The 23,114-nt window shown below is 33.5% G+C and overlaps 1 protein-coding gene across 3 annotated transcripts in view; it reads left to right on the top strand.

The window, feature by feature from the left end:
* The first annotated feature begins 18,197 nt into the window (after window positions 1-18,197).
* LOC143222181 (laminin subunit beta-1-like) overlaps window positions 18,198-23,114 on the top strand; it is a 131,561-nt gene continuing 126,644 nt past the window's right edge. Inside the window, exon 1 of one of the 3 annotated variants that reach the window (XM_076448259.1) lies at window positions 18,198-18,464. In XM_076448259.1, coding sequence (XP_076304374.1) covers window positions 18,380-18,464 — 85 coding nt within the window. In that variant the 5' untranslated portion in view covers window positions 18,198-18,379. Of the gene's footprint in view, window positions 18,465-19,370; window positions 19,390-23,114 lie in introns of those variants that run through there. The other 2 variants (XM_076448260.1, XM_076448261.1) reach the window with 2 other exon arrangements.

Raw genomic sequence — 23,114 nt, 5'->3', positions numbered from 1 at the left:
TGTCTGAGGTAAAGGTCAAAGCTGATGTCTTCGTTGGGCCACAAATAAAGGAGATTCTGGAGTGCACAGAATTTCCCAAGAAGCTCAGTAGAAAGGGAAAAAAGCTTGGGGCAGCTTTGTTGCAATGGTTCAGGGTTCCTTGGAAATCACAAGGCCGAAAATTATGTGGAACCGGTTGAGGCTCTGATGAAGAACGATGGCAAAATGGGCTGCAGGATGTCCCTTAGAGTCCATATACTTGACGCTCATCTTAATAAATTCAAGGAGAACATGGGAGAATATTCAGAGGAGTATGGCGAGCGCTTCCACCAAGATATATTGGACTTTGAATGCTGCTACCAAGGAGCGTATAACGAAAACATGATAGGAGACTATATTTGGGGGCTGATACGTAAAAGTGATTTACATTACAGTCGCAAATCTCGAAACACTATTCACTTCTTAACATTTTTGTATAACTTTAGCATAAATACATGTAAATCTTGATTTATATGTTGTTTTATTCACACCTTATGTAAATGAAAATGTGCAAATTTGCCTGTTTTTACATAGAAAATATGTTAATTTCTAAATTTCATTATCCAGGTCACAAAAGCAAAGTTTGAAGGGAATAATAGCCATTTTCTGTACTTTTATAACATAAACAATTAAGAAATGACATATACGATCCAGGAACAAAATTTTTGCTACATAGTGTAATCAAGACTAATGGATTTGCTGACATTCATATTAACAAAGCACAAGACGTGTTTAACAAAGATTAGAAAAAATTAACTACGAGAGAAGCAAAAAAAATCTATAAATACTAAAACGTTTTCATTCATTGCTTCTCGTAGTGAATAAAAGTAACTAAAGTTACTTTAATTCATCATTTGTAAATCCCATATCAAAAGCTATTTGTAACAGTTTTTTTTTACAATTGATAATACAATAAATATTAAAGCAGAGATCTTCCTCTGGTGACAATAATATATATGTAATAGCTATAAATGATGAACTTAAAATAATAGTAACACATGCATACGAAAAATATTTCCATAAGTAGTACGAAGTACGACCGGGAAGAATCTAACTGTTGCTGAGGCATGTAAACCCTAAATCTCATAAATCTAACACTGTGTGATTAAACACTTTTAAGATACTATGACCTGTAAGAAAAACTATGACCAATTATGAAGCTGTTTACAAGCGGAATATCTTACAGTAGGTGATACCTAGTGGATACATTATACCCTCAGCAGAACTGCGCTTCAATTACAATTTTTTTGACTGAATATATAAATAAGTACGTTTAATAATCCAGTGTCAACCTGAACTGTCTTTTATTCAATAATAAAGACTAATTATATACTTTTAATCTTAAGGAGGTGTTGTGGCACTATGTCTTTAAAGTTCCTAATCAATGTACTGGTTTCCGTGTAACACTAAAGATTATTTGCATCTTTTCTTTCTTCTTCTCCTTTTAGTTTAAAAGTCATTCCAACAACTGGTGGCTCACTTATAATTAATACACACACAAACAGCTTATAAAAATTTGCACATTCTTAATGTTAATTATTTTTGGACGTAATATTATTTAATATTTTCAAACGTATTTGACGTTTTATTTATTTTCTGGTTCTACACATAAAGTATCATTATAGAAAGCAATAGATTATAAACAAATAATAACGTTACAGAAAATGTTATGCGCGATGCGGGTGGTAAAGATATTGTCGTGTATCAGTACGTATTTTGTATTTCTTCTTTGCTTTAGTTCATCAGTTGAATATTTCGTGCTCACCAAGAATTTTCAAAATTGTTCGTAGGTATATGCTTCTAATTGTGTGCGTAATTTTCACAAGAGAACGTTAGCAAAGGGATGTTCTGGGCCCTTTCTATACCTCTTCTGGTCGCCCCTCCTGTTATTTGTACTTACTATACATTTCCTCGATATTTTATTCATACTGGCGTGTACATGCGTAAATTTAAACGTTTAGATAAAAGAGGAATTTTAAATAGTAAAAAATGCACGGAATTCACACATTTCTTATTATAATGAAGAAAGTTGGTTGTTAGTTTTGTTTCTTCGTGAAATTGTGTTATTATTAATTACATTTGTACTTAAACAGAAATAAAGATATAGTTTTCTTATTTTAAAATTGTGTACAATATCATTTACGCATTTTAATCTACTATAATACTTGACTTTGATTCAATTTCTGAGAACTAACTCTTTTCCGTAACTGATAAACACTCAGAATTTTTAAATATCATTTTGCATTTTTCTCACTCTTCGAACCAAATCTTATCCACTCTTCAGAACTAAATGTTGAAGACATCGACACTAAGCACAGAACATTATAATTAATAAAATTGACTCATCCACTCTCCAGACACTAACTTTAAAGATGTTGATTAATAAAATTGACTCATACGCTCTATAGACACTGACTACCGAGTGTGTTAATTAATGCAATTAACTCATACACTCTCTAGACGCAAACTGCAGAGTATGTTAATTAAAACAATTAAATAATCCACAATCTAGACTAAAACTACAGAGTGTGTTAATTAACACATTTAAACTCATCCACTCTCCAGACATTAACTACATCGTGTTAATTAAAACAATTAACTCGTCCACTCTCTAGACGCTAACTACAGTGTGTTTATTAACACAAATAACTCATCCGCTCTATACACACTAATATAGAGTGTATTGATTAACACAATTAACTCATCCACTCTATAAAAACTTAGTACAGAGTGTGTTGATCAACACATTTAACTCATTCACCCAAAAGACACCAACTAGAAAGTGTGTTGTTCATACAATTAACTCATCCACTCTCTAGACACTTAGTACAGACTGTGTTAATTAACACAAATAAGTAATCCACTCTATACACATCATCTACTAAGTATGTTAATTAACACAACTGACTCGTCCACTCTCTAGACGCTAACTACAGAGTGTGTTAATTAATACAATCAACTCATCCACCCTAGTCACTTATTAGAGAGTGTGATGATTAACACAATCAACTCATCCTCTTTCTAGACACTGATTACAGAGTGTGTTGATTAACACAGTTAACTCATCCACAATTTAGACGCAAAATACAAAGTGTGTTAATTTACTTAATTAACTCATTCAATCTCTAGGCGTTAACTATCGGGCGTTTTAATTAACACAAGTAACTGGTTCATTCTTTAGACAACAATTACAGAGAGTGTTGATTAACACAATTAAATAATCCACTCTCTAGACGCTAACTACAGTGTGTTAATTAATATGATTAACTTATCCACTCTATACACTTATTACAGAGTGTCATGATTAGCACAATTAACTCATTCTATTTCTAGACACAATTGTACAGAGAGTGTTGATTGACACAATGAACTCATCTACTTTCTAGGCGCTAACTACAGAGTGTGGTAATTAATACGATTAGCTCATCCACCCTCTAGACATTAACTAGACGATGTGTTGATTCACATAATTAATTAATCTATTCCCTAGATACTAATTACAGAGTGTGTTTATTAACATAATTAACTTATCCACTCTCTAGACACTAATTACAGAGTGTGTTGATCATAATTAACTCCGCCACTCCCTGCTCATTTATTATAGAGTGTTGATTAACATAATTAACTCATCCATTCTCCAGACACTATTTACAGAGTGTGTTGATCACAATTAACTCCGCCACTCCCTGCTCATTTATTATAGTGTGTTGATTAACACAAATAACTCATCCATTCTCCAGACATTATTTACAGAGTGTGTTGATCACAATTAACTCATCCATTCTTTTGACGCTATCTACAGAGTGTGTTAATTACCACAATCGACTCATCCACTCTAGACACTTACTACAGTGTGATGATTAACACAATTAACTCATCCTCTTTCTAGACACTGATTACAGTATGTATTTAACACAATTAACTCATCCACCCTCTACCCAGTAAGTATAGAGTGTGCTGATTAACACAATTAACTAATCCACTTTCTAGACACCAATTACAGAGTGCGTTGATTAACAAAATTAATTCATCCGTACTCTAGACGCTAACTTCAGAGTGTGTTACTTAACACAATTAAATAATCAACTCTCTAAACTCTAACTACAGAGTGTGTTAATTAACACAGTTAACTCATCCACTCTATAGACACTAACTATACTGTGTGTTGCTTAACACAATTGACTCATCCACTCTCTAGACTCTAACTACAGTGTATGTTAATTAACATAATTTATACATCCACTCTGAAGACAATAACTACGAAGTGTGTTAATTTACACAATTAACTCATCCACTCTCTAGATACTAATTACAGAGTAGGTTGATTAATACAATTCATTCATTCACTCTCTAGACACTAATTACAGAGTAGGTTGATTAATACAATTAACTTATCCACTCTCTTGACACTGACTATATAGTGTGTTGATTAATACAATTAACTTATCCACTCTTGATACACTAATTACTGACTGTGTTATTAACACATTAACTCATACACTCTAAACGCTAACTACAGTGTGTCAACTAACACAATTAAAAAATCCACTCTCTAGACGCTAACTTCTGATTGTGTTATTAACACATTAATTCATTCACTATCTAGACGCTAACTACAGAGTATGTTTATTAACAAAATTAACTCATCCACTTTCTCAACGCTGAGTACATTGTGTCAGTTAACACAATTAAGTAATCCGCTCTCTAGACGCTAACTACAGAGTGTGTTATTAACACAATTAACTCATCCACTCTATAAACACTAAGAACAGAGTTTGTTGAGTGATATGATTTCGTTTATCCTCTTTTTAGGTAAATGTTTCAAGACTTGATGTTTAATATTGTCTAGCTAATCCCTTCCTCAGATATTAGTTTTAGAGTGTGATGTGTAATACTACATGGTTCATCTCTTCTTCAGGCATTAGTTTCAGGACTTGAAATTTAATATGACATAACTAATCTTTTTTTTTCAATAACTTATTTCAGTGTTTGGTGTTTAACACGCGTTGGTTTATATCCTTTTCAGTATGAGCTGTTTCATCCCCTCTTAAGCGAACAGTTTCATAGCTTGGTGTTTAATAGAACCTGGTCAATGTCGGATGTAATTTCGTTTTAGACGTTATTTTTTAGACCGTCCATATTTAAGGCTGTATGACGTGTGACGTATAGTGTTCATTCACCAGTTTTTTTTATGTTTGGAGTCCTGATTACCTTGCTTCACTCACAGTTAGAGAAAAACTTATTGGTCTTCTGCATAAACTATTTCCCCAAGCCTTGAAGAAAGATTTCTTGAACTTTTGTGTTTGAAGACCATAAAATCTACTACTCTCTTGAGACACATATCATGTGAGCTTATTTATTTATACCGACATATATTGTAGTTGACCTGCCTTTTTAGACATCAACCACTTGTGTTCTTATGTTATTAATTTCAGTTTCTGTTGTTTCAATCGTCTATGAATGATAACCATTTTTTTTTGCTTCATAAACCTTCGTATAAGGTTTATATAATATATGCCTTCGAAGTTCACCCTCACACTGTCTCCAGTTTTCCATGGAATCTTTTCACGAGCTTTGCTCAATAGATCATTTTTTAAATTCATACCACTGTCAAAATACTTTTAACTCACAAGAACATTTTTTTTTAACTTTGAAAGATTTTTTATTAATTTCTGCCTTTTCTCTCAAGTATAAACAATTTAGAAACAATTTGAGCTACTTTTTGACTAGCTGCTTGAAATATACTTTATCTTAGGCATTATTAATAACCAATCAAAAACCAATGTCATGTTTTTACGTGAACGTAAATTCATCATGCTATTCTATTATTATATTTAAAGTTTTTCTTATTAAAATAGCAAAGTTATGACCACATGAAATTAAAAGGTTTAATTTTTAATATCAGTTACCTATCATTCTCTGATAAGTTACACTTGTTCAAATGTTCTCATGAAAAATGTTACCAGTAATGTTGTTTACTTGATTTATCAGGTGTAACACAAGTAATGGCTGTAAAACCATTGATTTTATATATATGTACAAACGGCTGGTTTGGGTTGAGAAATTTTTTTATGTAGAGGAGCGAACAACGTTTCGATTTTCTTCGGTCATCGTCAGGTTCACAAAGAAAGAAAGAGGTAACTTAATCATAAAGCTTTAATGGCCAGTTTCGATGTTATATCCCTCTTTACAGAAGTCCCAACCGCTGAAGCCTGCAAGATAGCCTTGGAAGTCTATATCCGAGACCCTTACCTAGTAGACATTCCCAGCAACCAATTAGCAACCCTCAGAGAATTCACCACGATGAAGACAAACTTCATGTTCAACAACCACAACTATATACAAAGAAATGGCCTAAGCATGGGCAACCCAGTATCAGCAGTTCTAGCCAATATTTTTATGATACAAGTTGAAACACAAGCAATTAACACAGCATTACATCCACCACTATACTGGTACTAATATCTATATGACACGATTGCGGGATCCACATCTACAGAATACACTCTTAATTTTTTCAATCACATTAACTCTATACATCCCAACATTAACTTCACATGTGAACAGGAAGAAAGCAATCAAATATTATTTCTTAACCTCAAAATTACAAGAACCGATACACAATTTAAAACAGAAATCCACCGAAAAATCGCCCATACTGGGACTCAGCACATGAAACAAAACAAAAATTCAACATACTAAGAAACCAAATAAACACAGCCAAAAATCTATGCTTGCCAGATAAAATTAACGACGAATTAGACAAAATAAAACAATACTTCATCAGTATCAATAAATTTCCTTCACAAACCGTAGAAAACATTACACGCACACACCTAGACAAAAAGCAAAATCAATTAAAAAAAGTAAATATATCCCACGTATTTAAAAATCATGAAACCATATACTGCTGCATACCATATGTTCCCAACATCAGCAGAAAAACAACCAACATTTGGCAAAAACTAGTAACAAAATATGACATTCCAGTTAATACCAAGTTTATTCAAAATCCAGGCACAAAACTGAGGTCTATACTGTGTAAAAACTACACTGACAAACACCACACCAACATTATTTATAAAATACAATGTGATAACTGCCACGACTTTTATATTGGAGAAACAAGCAGAAAAATGGAAACCAGATTCAAAGAAGACAAAAAGTCACCTTCACACGTTTACGAACACTGGAAATCAAATAAACACAACATAACAATAGAAAACACGCAAATACTAAATAAAGAAACAAACGCGAAATTAAAGAATCGTTACTTATACAACGACTCAAGCCCAAATTAAACCAATACAAAGGAACACCTTTATACCTACATTGATAAATATAATCAAACATCTAAGCACGCCTTCTACATCCCTACACTCAGTTACACAACCCCTTTCAAACATGTGGTCAGCTATCAGTCAGTTACCTCATTCTTTCTTTGTGAATCTGACGATGACCGAAGAAGGTCTAAACATTGTTCGCTCCTCTACAAATGAAAATTTTCTCAACCTAAACTAGCCGTTTTAATATATATATTTTTCTCTACAAGTGGGTTTACTCGTCATCACTGAAACATTGATTTTGTTTTTCCTAAACCTTTTCCTTCTCTCCTTCTAAAAGAAAGAGAAAAACATAATACTATTATTTACACTAATAGAAAACATATCAGGTAATATAAATAAGCTTCAGGCTAGACGACGAATCTTCTCTCAGTAAATATGTAACAGGAATTAAAATGTATAAGTTCGACCTACTAATATCAACTGAAAAGTTAGATGAGTAGGCATCTGGTCAGCCTACCTGTATAAATACAACATGTGGAAATTGATGAAGTAACGTCCTATAAAGTTTTAGTGGTGCATGTTTTTATTCGCCAGAAAACGTGCATGAAACTAAAGGTTTAGATTTTTAAAAAAAATGTGTAGCGGAATAAGAAGCGAAATGTAGGAATGAACGAACACCACAGGTATCACTCATCAGGGATTTGTTTGTGTTTTTTCATAGTGGGATTTGACCGTGGCTTTCACAACACACACATGGCCTCAAAGTGGGGAGAACATTTGCAGCAAAGGGACGTGAACCATGAAATTCAATGGTGGTAATTAAAGGTGTAAACATTTGGGAAAGATAACATTCTGAAGTGTCAGATGAAAACAATAAACAAAATTGTTAGTTCCATTTGGTTTCCGTTCACTAACAACAATATAGTTGTTTTTAATACGTTAATAATTATGAATTAAAATGTTAATGATTCGTTGAAAACTTCGAAATGTAGCGATTTAAACGTTATTGCAAATCTAGTTCTGTGAAGAGCGCATAGGCATATATGGACGTTTCAATGATGTAAGTCATTTTTTTTCATAGTTTTTGTGACTGTAATAGCTGTGATTCAAATCTAGGTGAAACTTTAGTAATAAGTATGTAAAACGACTTGGAACTAACCTCTTTGGCATTATCTGAACATTCTGAAATCTGGTTAATAAGTTAGACAATATCAAAACACAGGCAATACAGCTACAATGTGGTTGAAAATATTATCTACCATGAACCAGATAGAGCATACGTAGCATTGCATTATTTTAATATACTGTTAAAATTAATCATCTCTCATACATAGAAACAACTAGTAACCATCAGTGATGACGAGAAACCCACTTGTTGAGAAATTTATATGCAAAAACGGCTCGTTTGGGCTGAGAAAACACTTTACATAGAAGAGCGAACAACGTTTCGAAGAAGGTCGAAACGTTGTTCGCTCTTCTATGTAAAGTGTTTTCTCAGCCCAAACGAGCCGTTTTTGCATATAAACTAGTAACCATCTTTATATCATTTGAGAAGAGTATTTGGTGAAATATATCCAAATCTTGGACGGTTAACATTACAGATAGCATCTTTTGATGATTTCTTTGAGTCTCAAATTATTGATACTGGTTCTCCAAAAGCTGTGAAATTAGTCTCATATTAATGAATAAGGAAAGAAGTAAAAAAGTTAAGATATAGAGGTTGACGTAGTATTATTCTAAAATTGAGAAAATGTGCTACTATGAACAGTCAAATATTTTGGTTTTGTTCTAATAAACGTATTTATTGTTGATACTTTCGGAGTTGGCTAATTATATAAATAATTTCCTGTCTTATTTGAATATATGAGGATATTCATATAAATACGTAGATTGTCATTTTTCACACAAACGATATGTTCCTATTCTAACAATATAGCCTTTTTTTGTGTTTTGTTATCAAAATACTTTTTACCTCATATCATGCCAATATTGTTAATAGGTGTAAATTATTTTTTATCCATAAGAAATTAACGGTAGTTATCGTTCATTAACAGGCAGTTCAATCCTAATCACAACAACAAGTAATTAGTCAGAAACAATTGTCTCAGTGCGATACATCAACTGACATAATAGCAATGATAGCGCCTTCCTTTGATTAACAACAAAAACATTGTCGTAGAGTGTCATTCCCATAGCGTCGCTTAATAATATCCAAATTTATATCATAAGTCACTTCTAAGTACCTGTATCGTTACACTATTCTATTCTTTGCGGCAACTCATGAGACATCTTAAGGGAATTAAACACGGATACATACAATTGCCATTTAAAAGAGAGAAATATAGTTCGGTTTGTCAACTATATAAAGCAATAAAGCAATTGAATTGGCTGAAATTTGTTTGTTTGTTTGTTTGTTTTTGAATTTCGCACAAAGCTACTCGAGGGCTATCTGTGCTAGCCGTCCCTAATTCAGTAGTGTAAGACTAGAGGGAAGGCAGCTAGTCATCACCACTCACCGCCAACTCTTGGGCTACTCTTTTACCAACGAATAGTGGTATTGATCGTCACATTATAACGTTCCCACGGCTGAAAGGGGTGAGCATGTTTGACGCGACGGGGATGCGATCCCGCGACCCTCAGATTACGAGTCGCACGCCTTAACACGCTTGGCCATGCCGGGCCCCTGACAGGAAGAAAAAAATGTTACAGTGTTTAAGATACAACTATGATCTTCATAGTGTAAAGTATTTTGTACATGCGTTTAATTTGTTTCAAATATATATATTATTTTAAAAACAAGTAGAGTGCAAGCTATTCATTTATTGTCAAAGTTGGCGCCAACAAATCACAAACACCTACTGTTGAGGAATCCTTAGCTCAATAACTTTATATATTTACATTACTAGATATGCTACTAAAAAGTCATTTTTGACTAAATGAATTCGTAAAAGAATAAAAAAGTCTGGACACATTTGTAAAAAAAACAACAAAACAGAAGTGAACAAACATTATTTGTAACAAATATAAACAAAAACACAGCATTTTCTTGATGTGATAGATGGTCGCTTTTACTGTAGAGCTAGATATAAAACTCTTTTTTTCCTCAAAGTTTGTTCCAAACTGACTAACCCTTAGGTTACTTAAAACCGTTAACCTGTCAGGCTTACCAAGCACGATTAGCTCTTCAAGTTACTGATCATTCCATTGTAAAATATAAGGGAAGTTAAAACTTCAAAATATCGCCTGGCCTACCACTGAAATAAACTGCTGTCCACTTTTACCCACAAGATGCAGTTTTACAATTATCTACTCGCGGGCAGACCAGGTATTATTTCATTGGAATGACACAGAATAAAATGTAGCTATAGGGAAATTTAACGACCTTCTTGATCACATATTGTGTGAAAAATGCACATACCCCCGAATAACTGACAAAGTTCGATATTCGTGGTAGACAGAGCACGGGTTGCATTTTGTGTTGCTTTGCGCTTAGTAACAAACAACGAATAAGCTTACGCAGGTTTATTGAAGCTTGTCGATAGCGTAAGTTATACCTTTTTCTCTACAGTTTTTGTTCTAGTAATCAAATCTTTTGTTTGTTCACATTATTCCTAAAGTTACTCGAGTACTAAGTATATAAAGTGGTCTGTCAATAATCTTTCATTCATATGATCTGAAAATTCTGGAAGATTCCATGAGATTATTCATAATTGAGATTTATATTAATACGTATGTGGTATGTATGTGAACTTCTGAACCGGCATGGCCAATTGGTTAAGTCATTCAACTCGTAATCTGAGGGTCGAGTGTTCAAATACTAGTCACACCAAACTTGCTCGCCTCTTTCAGCTGCGGGGGCATTATAATGTGACGGTCACTGCCACTATTCTTTGGTAAAAGAGTAGCTCAAGAGTTGGCGGTGGGTGGTGATGACTAGATATCTTCTCTCTAGTCTTACACTACTAAATTAGGAACGGGCTAGAGCAGATAGCCCTCGTATAGCTTTGCGCGAAATTCAAAACAAACCAAACATACACTAATATGGCTGAAAATATTACTTTTGTTGGGTAAGATATAGCACAAGTTACACAGTTTTATATTAATTTAATGCATTATTAAAATACAACCAGATTTCAGACCTAGAAACAATTTTGAGTTATAACAGTCTTTATTCTATCGTAGTAGAGTATGTAGTGAAATAAGTGTAGAACTCAACTATTTAAAAACACACATAATGTTTTCCTCCCTACCTTTTTTAACGATTCCAACAGTTTTTATTTTTAACCCTAATAATTCAGTCGTTATATTCTGATTACCTCCGATCGCTTCGTCGATCGCAGTTGGTTAGAGGACAATAAATTATTCGTGTTAATAATGTGCCTGAGCCTCAAAAATTGAGCGGTAAGACAAAAAGACTTATACCACTAAATATACGATGTAGCTTTGCGCTTAACATCAAATAATTCAATTCTTAAATTTTGTAAAATTATTCACATGTGGCTAAAATTAAGACAACTTGATGCATGTAATGTTTTCTAGGGTTAAGAAAGTTTGAAAATTTTAATATCTTGTTGTCGCTTTTTTTTACTTAAACTTAGCGTAGTTTTTATTCCAATAAACTTTTGTTGTTGTTGTTATTGCCAGCGTTAGTTATTTATCGAAATATTTTTCTATCTAATTTGAAAATACTCATTGTGAAGTGACAAACTGAGGACATTCGTATAAAAATGTAGATTGTCATTTCTCACGCAATCGATACTTTCCTATTCTTACAATTGTCTTTATGTCTTAAATTATCAAAATACTTACCCCTCCATGTTATGACAATATTTTTCTAATGTGCAAATTATATTTTAAGCGCTTCATAGCAGTTCATAGAAAGGCTCAAGGTTTTTGTTTTTCAGGTACAAACTTTTAGCTCATAGCTCCATCATCTCTTGACCAATTTGAAATCTAATTACAGTTTTGGACTCAGGAGGTCAAACCTTTTTAATTGATGTATTTCATTACCCCCAAAGCATCATAGATTAATTTAATTTAATCCTGCCTTAAAGAATTTCAATTTGAAGATAGGCTGATAGAAATTCCGATGAGTATTAAAACTGAATCTAGTATTGCTGGCTCACAAAAATATAACTAATAAAAACGTCTCATACATTATTTTACTTTAATCCTGCGTAAAAAAAGTTCAAGTCCCGCAGCTATTCGGGATTTCCTCTTGTTCATCCCTAAGAGCTTAATTGTAATTATCGTTTACTAACAGGCAGTTCTAGTCTTTTCCCTTTGGTGTCCATCAACAGGTGGTTTAATATCACAGAATTTGCTCAATAAATATAATAAACTTATTTTATTGCATTGCATTATTGGTGTTATTTTCAAATAAAAAAGATCCGGCAATTTAACCATAGCAGAAGCTAGAGTGAAAATTTACCCGAGATCCAAGCACCGAAAAAAACGTAGGCCAGTCTTAAATATTATATATATTTAGTGTAAAATTAAATAGTACTTTACATTTAACTTCAAATTTTAACCGAGGTCAAGACATTATTAGCTACGGCCATGAATGAGTTCAACTCTGTCTTTTTCAACGATAAAATGGTGTTTAGCGCCATCCTTTGACCAATAAGACAACTTATTACTTTAAAACCGCATGCAACTTTTATTCTTCAATTACCTTGTCTGTTGTAACGACTGTAAAAAGTTTAATTATTTGAGAAATGTGTTTCTTTATATCTTACTATGACTAAAATTAAACTTTCTATAATATTCGGTGACTGAATATTTTTGTTTTATTCGAACATCCCCAAAATTACAATGAACAGATTAATTAATTTTAATCTCGAATGATAAGAGCACTTTAATACCGTATTTTCATAGGATAAGCCTAAAGATACACTGACATATATATTTTTGAAAATAATAATATTTAAAAAAATCAAAATTTTCGAATCTGTTTAACAACCAAGGCTCGATTTTACTTTCTATAGAAATAATGTTTTAATGTACTTGTCTTTCGAACGTGAGAAGCCCCCCGCTAGTACAGAGGAAAGTCTACGGATTTACAACGCTAAAATAAGGGGCTTGATTCCCCTCGGTGGACTCAACAGATAACCTCATGTGGCTGTGCTTTTCTTATAGCACGAACACACGAACTTGAGAAATTATTATCGATTATTTCTGTGGCAAAACGTTAAGCCTACCCGCGTAGTTAGTGATCCCTGAATCTGATAATTCGTGGTTCGTGACTCACTGCGCTAAAATATTGTCGTACTTTGTTGTTGAGAATGTGTTTAGAAGTAACAATTAAATCCCATTTAATTGGATCAGACAAGCGTAGTTCAATAGTTCTCACTTGCTGTTGTTGACTGGCTGCCTCCCCTCTAGTTTACGAGTTCTGCATAAGAAGCGAGTGCGAGAACATATTATTGTTATAAGTGAGCTATATTCTGAAACAAAACAAACGTAGTGACGTAATTCAATCGCTTACTTTTTAATTATTGTATTTAAATATAGTTTTTGTTCTTATTTATATTTTATTCAACATTTGTGATACCTCAGATTTACCTTTCGTAACAAGCGCGATGTATATAATATCAACCGGGAAGACTAAAGAAATATTTTTTTAGTTTTCTGTTTGCTCTTGAACACAAAGCTACACAATCGGCTATCCGTTCTGTGCAAATCAAGAGTACCTAGAAGACGGGGAGCGAATATTTTCAGGAAAGACAAAAAGCAAAACCACATTAGGATATCTTCTAAGTCTAGCGACAGGAAGCGAGCCGCTAGTTTTAACGTTGTAAATACGTAGACTTACCACTGTACCAACGGGGCACGACAAAAACTGAAGTGTTTTAGTTACTGTAAATTCGCATTTTAAACGCTCGTGTGATATATCTAATTTTATACTTAACCTTGATTATCTTTAACGAATCTTCTGTGTGTTTAACGTTATAAAACTTGAAACGTTTAGTCAAGTATTTAATGCTAATTCCCTTTAACCTTCATTCCTTACTACAAAATTCAAATATAACGAAATTAAAATTTCTTGGCCCAATTATTTCAGTTTTTTTCTTTTTCAGTATATATCAAATTTCAGAACCAATTATTTTAGTATAGAACAACAAATCTCTTTTTATGCTCAACTCAAATGTGCATATCAAATTGTGTAAAATTTAATTTTACTTTTGATAGTTTTGTGTTAGATATAATAACAAAAAAAAAAAGCCTGTGGAAAAAGACGTAGTGCTTATTTGTAGCTTATCCTATTAGAAAGAACACCAGCATACATTAGCTGCAGTTTGTTTGTTTTTGGAATTTCGCACAAAGCTACTCGAGGGCTATCTATGCTAGCCGTCCCTAATTTAGCAGTGTAAGACTAGAGGGAAGGCAGCTAGTCATCACCACCCACCGCCAACTCTTGGGCTACTCTTTTACCAACGAATAGTGGGATTGACCGTAATATTTTACACCCCCACGGCTGGGAGGGCGAGCATGTTTAGCGCGACGCGGGCGCGAACCCGCGACCCTCGGATTACGAGTCGCACGCCTTACGCGCTTGGCCATGCCAGGCCTATTAGCTGCAGTGAATTAAATAACTAAAAATAATTCAGTTACTTAAACACAGATTATGTGAATCCAGTGAATTTGCTTGACATTTTATGAAATCATTTTAACAAACGTCACGAGAAAAAAATTCTCAAACGTTGTGGCAAAATATAGCATTTACGCATTACAAAAATTGATAAATCATTGTGGAAATTCTTATGCCAATCGTTCTTATAAAAAACACAAATATATTAAACATTTGAAACTTTAAAAATACTTATAGTCCACATCCTGTTATTTGAACAAACATAGTTACATTTTGTTTTGTTTTCAGAATCATTATTCAGTTATAAAAGGATGTGTTTTTTCCATACAAGACTACTTTAAACGTAACTTGACTATTTAGAAACTCGAATCATGTACAGAACGATTTACAACGTGGACTGACATTACTTTCTTTTTTATAAAAATAAACAAACATCTTTAAAGCGTTACTGATCAGTTTTATACGAGAAATACTAATCCTGTTTTGTTTTTATATTTTTACCAAGTCTTTAACAAAGATCGACAAGCAAAGTGATTTTTATAAATTAGCCCTTCAGTGGCACAACCGTATAGTTGCGGACTGACAATATCAGAAACAAGGTTTCGATACTCATGGTGGGTAGATTCAGATAGCCCAATGTGTAGTTTTGGTCTTAGCTTCAAACTTATAAGCCCCGGCATGGCCAAGCGTGTTAAGGCGTGCGACTCGTAATCTGAGGGTCGCGGGTTCGCATCCCGGTCGCGCCAAACATGCTCGCCCTTTCAGTCGTGGGGGCGTTATAATGTGACGCTCAATCCCACTATTCGTTGGTAAAAGAGTAGCCCAAGAGTTGGAGGTGGGTGGTGATGACTAGCTGCCTTCCCTCTAGTCTTACACTGCCAAATTAGGGACGGCTAGCACAGATAGCCCTCGAGTAGCTTTGTGCGAAATTCCAAAACAAACAATCAAACTCATACATTAAAATTTATTATAACGTTTTACCTGGTGTATGATAATATTTTTTACAAACAATATAGTTATTCAGTATATTCTTACTAAGCCATTATGTCCTGAAATTACGTAACAGCAAAATGTTTAGTTGTAGCACAAACTTATTTATCGATTGTCAAGAAATCTTGCAGAACACTTAATTAGAATTAATTAAAAGACCTGCAGATTTTACACTGTGACGTAACATAGTTCGCAAAGGGCAGTAGCAGCTGTTTAACAGTTCGTAAAGATGCAAGTGTTCTTGTAATGCATCACATCTGAGGCATATTACGCTACAGTTATCGTAGTCAAGTTTGATCGTTTTGCGCGTTAAACTACAACATGATACAGTGGTTTTCGCAACGAACTTTTAATTATTAAGAAGTTGAGATGAATGAAGTAAGTTAAGGTCAAAATTAAAATAAACGAATGAAAGTCACGTACATATTAATAAAGATAATACGATACAAGAAACTGGAAACATAATAACAAATGTTTTATCATATATTGTAGTAAAGTGTGTCTACGTATATACATGAACTTGAACAAAAGCTTTTATCATATGTTCATATTCTGTGACCTACATAATAACATTTAAAATTAGTATGTTGTTATCACAATAGTTTATTTAAATTATACTTTAATTTGTTTGTTAAATATAAAGCCCATACAGTGTTCTTTGTCATGTACGGAACATCAGGAGCGTGGGACAAGCCCTTTGGTTGATGTAGTTCGGCGTCACATTACACCCGCATTCCGATCCGAGAGACCCGGGTTATTTGCCACAGTCTTCATTAGGGGACCGTCTCTCAAGTTACGAACCTACTTTTTAATTCTACTGTGCCCAATAACAAATTTTGTTTCAAATTATTAAAAATTTCAATACTTACAATAATTTTAAAACACTTTTTTCTATTTTAAATGAAGAGCGTTTAACAATGTATTTGTTAATTATTTATATGTTAAAAGAAAGAAAAGTCCCAAGGCGTTACCAGATGATAAGCACTTCAATCAGAGAAGGGCGAAGTTGCTACGAGGGAGGAAAAAGCGCTTGACATGTGACATAATAGAGAACATATGGGGAGCATCGTCGCCAAGAAGAGCTTGTCACATATAACCAGGACGATGTTTTTCTCCCTACCGGATTAACATTATGAACTACAGATTTCCAAGCTTTAATGTTCGATGATGTCAGAAGACTTACCTCTTGTTTTGTTAAGATTAAAATTAACTCATATAACACCGCTTAAAACATTTATTTGTTTAATTAATCTCAAATGTAAATCACTATACCTCTTTACGAGTTCTATTGCATTATGAAACTTACGAGTCTACGACAACAAAAAGGGAAGAAGCCTGAAGAAAAGTTGTTTCGTCTTTAAATAAATAAAGCATATTTTGAGAAATTTTGCTAAGATTGAAATAAAAAGTTAGAAGAAGAAAAAAAAAGGATATTTGTAATGAGTAGAAGGGCAGAAAAATATTCAAGTAATTAAAATTATATGATTAAAAAATTATTATTATGGAAAGACGATTGGAAACTATAAATTGTAAACACTTTTAACTCTTAAACGGCGACATCATCAATTGATGCTTCTACCTACAACGTTCCCGCTGTTTAATGTAATGTACGAAATTAAAACTTCCTCAATGTAGTCATTGTCAAAAAACAAAAGTTTAATATTAAAATTTTTACAATAACAGTTTTACTTGTTTACAACGTTATTAAGAATATAAATATAAGGATATAAATTCTGATTGTACATCATCAGAGGGACCAATAATGTATAATTTTAGTCTCTTTTTTTTCTTCAAATGAAATACCGCATCTCGTCAGCGTTATTTTGTTATACGGTGAAACTACTATATAAAAAAATGAAAAATTCGGTGGGAGCTTACACGAAACCAGGCGCATCTACCATAATCCCAACCCTAGCTGTTGTTTCTACACACGGTAAGTGCATATATGACGTTTTTAGTTGGTTTTTATACAGTGAAACGATACAACGTGCTTAATTGTTATTTGAGGTTGACTTTTTTCAACCTATCTCATGCTTCGTGTGCCATATTTTTATTCTATCCTATTCTGTGTGATGAAAATCATTAAGGCATGTTGAGGTGTAACGGATCACACTTATTACAGAATCAAACAAAACTAATTATAAGGTTATGTTTATACAAAATTATTTTGAACGGTTGGAGTCCAGCGTTAAGAAATTAACAACAGCTACATATTTATATTCAATACAGAACCTTGAGCCAAATTTTGGGAATAATTTTTTTTCTTTCCTCCTGTCGGTACATAAACTAACCAAAGTCGCTAGCTGGTGATGCATTGCAGAGGAAGCGCGTGCAGCATTGGTGTGGTACTTTCCGTCATTTCCGGCGGGATGAATTCACACATAAGCACTGTGCGGACTCTTAACGAGGGGGCGCCACTTGGGTACACGTATTTGAATTGATAGAAACTGTTGTATTCTTTGGCGGTGTAGTGTAAAGGAATATAGTCATTGTGATGGCAGCCGATAGGGAGCAGTTACGAAGGGGTGGTTTAGTCTATTTTCTTGTGTGTTCTGCTGTCCTCGTTGCATTTATTCCAGGTGAGTGGATCCCCATGTGCCAATTGTGTGTCTTGTTTTGTGTTCGTGCCACATTTTTACAACTTAATTTGTAGGGAACACTAGATATTATAAGAATTCTATGATGGTATGGAATGCATACTAACTAAGAAAATACCAAATATTTGTCTTTTGAGAAAAAAGGTAAATAAACTACATTGTAATGACAATTAGTTGTAATTGCTAGGCAAGTGTAACTCAATGCAGTTTATCTGTTAGTAGGTTATAGTGCTGATCCCACTGTAAAATATCCCACTTATAATATTTATTTGTCATAATTAAGATGAAAAACAATGTTATTTCAAAAGTTTAAAACATTGTATCAAGTATTTACAAATTGTTATATTTATCGCGTGTCAATTTTAATAGTTTTTCATAACTGACTTCAAATATATCAAAGTAATTTTCGTATTTTTCACTAATTTTAAATTTGTCATTTTTCCATCGGTGTAATTCAAATAGTTAAGGTCTGTAGCGCAGGCATAATGGCAGTCTTTGCGTGGGAGCAATCAACTTTTGGGTGGAACCAGAACTGTTTGCTCTACAAACATTGTCCGGAGGCGTCTTTTCTTGTTGGCACATCGAGGTCAGCCCTATCCGATTACTTGTCACCGTCAGAAACGCTTAGCAAGCATATGCCATCCTGACTTGAATTTTCGATGTAAATTTCAGTTTCCTGTTGTGAATTCAGTGACTTGGACACTCTTAATCCTGAGATTAAAAACACCCCTAGCTTGTGTGTAAACAATGTATCAACACTTTGTGACTTTTAATATTTTATTGGCTATATAACTAGAAGAGTTTTCAGATGAAAATAGGGAAAATACAGATGTGATATTTATGACACCGAATCACTTCATTTTAAGGAAAAACTTGTGTTGACTAGTTATTGCTGATTTTGTTCTAGGTATGTATGTGTGGTATAATAATAGAACTATTAGTTGTTTATTTAGGCTTGTACTGTCTCTTAGGGTGAATAAGTTTCACGGTAATGTAAAAGTATAGATATATCCTCATTTGGAAGCAGATTTAACTATTTATCGAGAAGCCTTTCTTATTGATCATCAACAAGGTGTTAATAACTATTTAATTGAGCAGATAACTTTTTTCGCAGATGGAGAATATTTATTACTCCGTATTAGAAAATAAAACAACCATACATTTAAAGCTAAGCACAGAATTAAAATTTCGAGCATTTAAACGAAGCTTTAATACATGAAGGATTTACTGGGCAAATGCGAATCGTAAATATAAATTTCTTTATCTATGTAAGTTACGTTAACGGTTATACGGATATAAAATATTCAGTTACATTTTTAATTTCAGTATTATCCCTATAACTAGTGGACTACAACCATAATGTTTTGTAATGTTTGGACCACTGAATTACGTGAACTCGTGAAATAGTGTTTCACAGGTAGTAAACAAGGCTGTTTGGATATATTTATTATTACATTTCTGATTTGTTTATTGAATAGACTGTGTTGAGGGTCGTATTTACAACAATAGGATCAAAATGTTTAATAACATAAACCTAGTAAATTTTAAAGTTTTCCTGTATATTCGAGAGTAGGTAATAAACCCGAGGTTCAGAGAAGAAAGAGTTTTTTTTTTTAATCAACAGAGTACATAGTCACTGTTTTCATTTCGACCAGAGTTTTGTTTATAGTGATATATTTGGATACCTGCTACCTATCGCATATATTATCTCGCACAAGTAAGTTTATTTTACATTAGTGTGTATAACTGCTATATCTATAAATGAGGCATGCAAGTTACAACAGTTTTTAAACTTTGTATAATTGTTCAGGAAGAAATAAATTAATTTGTTATTTGGGGGTTGGCAAAAGGAGAGTTAAAAGTTACCCTTAGTGCAGGTAAGTTCTCTATGGCTGGTGATATGTAGGTAATTGGCCTAAAGGAAGAGTGTATGTTATGAACTAATTTCACGTATTGATAGATATGAATTTATGCTAGCTTTACAGTTTGACTAGCGTGTCCTGTTGGATTAATCATTGATAGAAATTACATGGACCATAACAATTAAGATGTCATCATTAAAGCCATGAATACAACAAACCATAAAATTTGAGTTAAATATGGATGGGACATTGCAAGATGTGAGGCTACTCATGTTGTGTTTTCACACCAAAGAACACTGAAAGAGATAATTCTTGAGGAATGATGTATGAAATCTGATGCCAAGCCCTTACATAAGGATAGCTTATCACCCTTCTTACAAGAGCCAAATGACCAGAGATTTTGAAAGTCTTGCAACTGATCAGCAGTAGCAGTTACATAACTTGCTTATTAAATATAAAGACTCCCTCATCCAGTGAATCTGATGACTTAGGTAAAATAAACATTTCATAAAGTATTCGAGATTTGGCCCTTAATTTATGAATCGGTCATACGACTTTTAAAAAAGACTAAGCTATTAAAGAGGTAGAAGCCATAAAGGAATATGGAGTAATAGAACTGAGTATTTGTTTTTGGGTATAGCCTGTTGTAAAGATAAGGGGTGAATTTGCAAGGTTAGTAGTTATAAAGAAGAATGCTTACATATTGCCAAGGATTTACAGTAATTTGGATGCTTTATCTAGATCAAAGTGTTTTTCTACATTGAAACTTAAATATTGACAAGTGAAAGTCAACAAGTTTAGTAAAAAAAAAGACAGCCTTTACTGCAGGAAGTATGTTGCAGCAGTTTGTTTTATTTAGATTATGTAACGTTTCTGCTGCAGTGGAACTTAGTACTGATCTGTTTGAATGATGGTGACACGTGAAAAGACTTCTGATAATACTTATGAAGAGCTAATAACGTTTTTCTGGATTGATTGAGGAAATAAAACCTTAAACTGAATCCCAAGAAAAGAAAAAAACTTGGTATGAACTACTGGGTATTGTTCAAGCACTGTTACTCTTCCATTATCTTTATGGACAAATGTTTATGTTCTAGATAGATCATGCAGCATTGAAATGGCTAGTGAATTTATATAATCACTGTAAGAATAGTTGGGTAGATAGCTCCAGATAAGAACTTTCTGTGGAAACTTAACCTACTGAGGACCCCCCCCAAAGTTCCTGTCGAGACTACTTTCAGAAGATTAAGGTTGAAGCAACCAATGGATTAACCCGATCACTTATCATTGTCAGATTCCTTTCAATTACTTTATAAAACAATGTGACAGAAATAAAAAGGCTAAATTTGTAGTACAAACCTATTTGAAATAAATGATGAAACGAACGTTTTCGTAAAAACAAAAGCAGCAATTTATCACACTTTTAACAAGCGGTGACACTCTTCTTTCAAACAATAGTAAAGTCAGCAGACACAGTACTGCATTCGTCAACATTGTATACTCATTAGCCACTAAGGCACGTAGATATTGTTGACGAAAGAATATAGTAGCTTCAATGGTGAGGATAATAGATAGGAACGTAGTTATAGTGCGACTATTTACAGTATTTGTTTATTTCGCATGTACTTGGTTTGTGTGTGCGCGCGCCTCCATGTCCAGGTATTCGCGTTTACTGTAGAGTATACACACGGTGAATTTTAGAGTGAAGATCTCGTTGATCTCCAGCTAGAAATGTGGTGCCCAGGCCTAATGATACCCCACCAGACGATAAGTTTAAAAGTACTCGTAAAACACGTATTCCGGAAATTCTATTCAAAAAATAAATCGAGTTTAGGCAATAAATGGAATACAAACGTGAGGAAACAAATAAAATATTCATTCATGGTAATTGTGTTCTTGACAGTTCCGGCTGGCTCAAGATTTACGACTGACTTTTAGTGGATGCTGCAGTGAAACTTTCTACACACGTCTGTACAGTACATAGTCATAAATAATTATTTTATGATTGCACAGGACAATTACAAGGAAAGTTTTCATTAACTGCGCCGAAGTCGGACATGTTGATAGGTCACCAATTATTCAAAACAGCTTTTATATAAGCAAAACACCCAAACTCCTGCCTATTTATAGAAGCATTTTTTATGTTACTGATGTGGAAGAGGACAGATCCAGGGCCAAACTAATGTAAGCTACCACCCGTTGTCTACGGATAGTCCAACCTCCAATGCAAGAGACGCCATCTTCTTTCCCATTCATCAAACTTTTAAAGAGCAAATTCAATCTCGTTTCGACGAAAATGATCAAAATATTCTTTGTCTTCTCTCTTCTGTCATAATGTAACCAGAAAAAGATGCTCCAGATAATGTCTCATTACTTTGTGATTTTTATGAACTGAACGAGAATCGATTATCTTCAGAAAGATTTGTGGTTGGCCTTCCACATTTGTCTTCAGGATATAATCAGACAAAATAGATTTATGAGAATGGCATCTCTCAACTCTTTCCAACTTATTCTCTGTTGGCGCAAATATTCAGCACTATTCCAGTCACATCCTGTTCTGCTGAAAGATCATTCTCTGCTTTACGTCGAATCAAAACTTACTTTCGTTCTACCATTGGACAAGAAAGAGTGCCTTATGTCGCCATTTTGAATATTGAACGGGAAATAAATTTTGTTATGAAGAACAAAATGGAAAAGATGATCAATGCTTTTGCTTATCAGAAGAATCGTGAAAACTTATTGCTTAATTGCATTTTATTTTGTCTTCTGT

The sequence above is a fragment of the Tachypleus tridentatus genome, chromosome 8, assembly GCF_004210375.1.
Source record: "Tachypleus tridentatus isolate NWPU-2018 chromosome 8, ASM421037v1, whole genome shotgun sequence".
NCBI lineage: Eukaryota > Metazoa > Arthropoda > Merostomata > Xiphosura > Limulidae > Tachypleus > Tachypleus tridentatus.
This window is presented reverse-complemented; position numbering and strand designations above follow the sequence as displayed.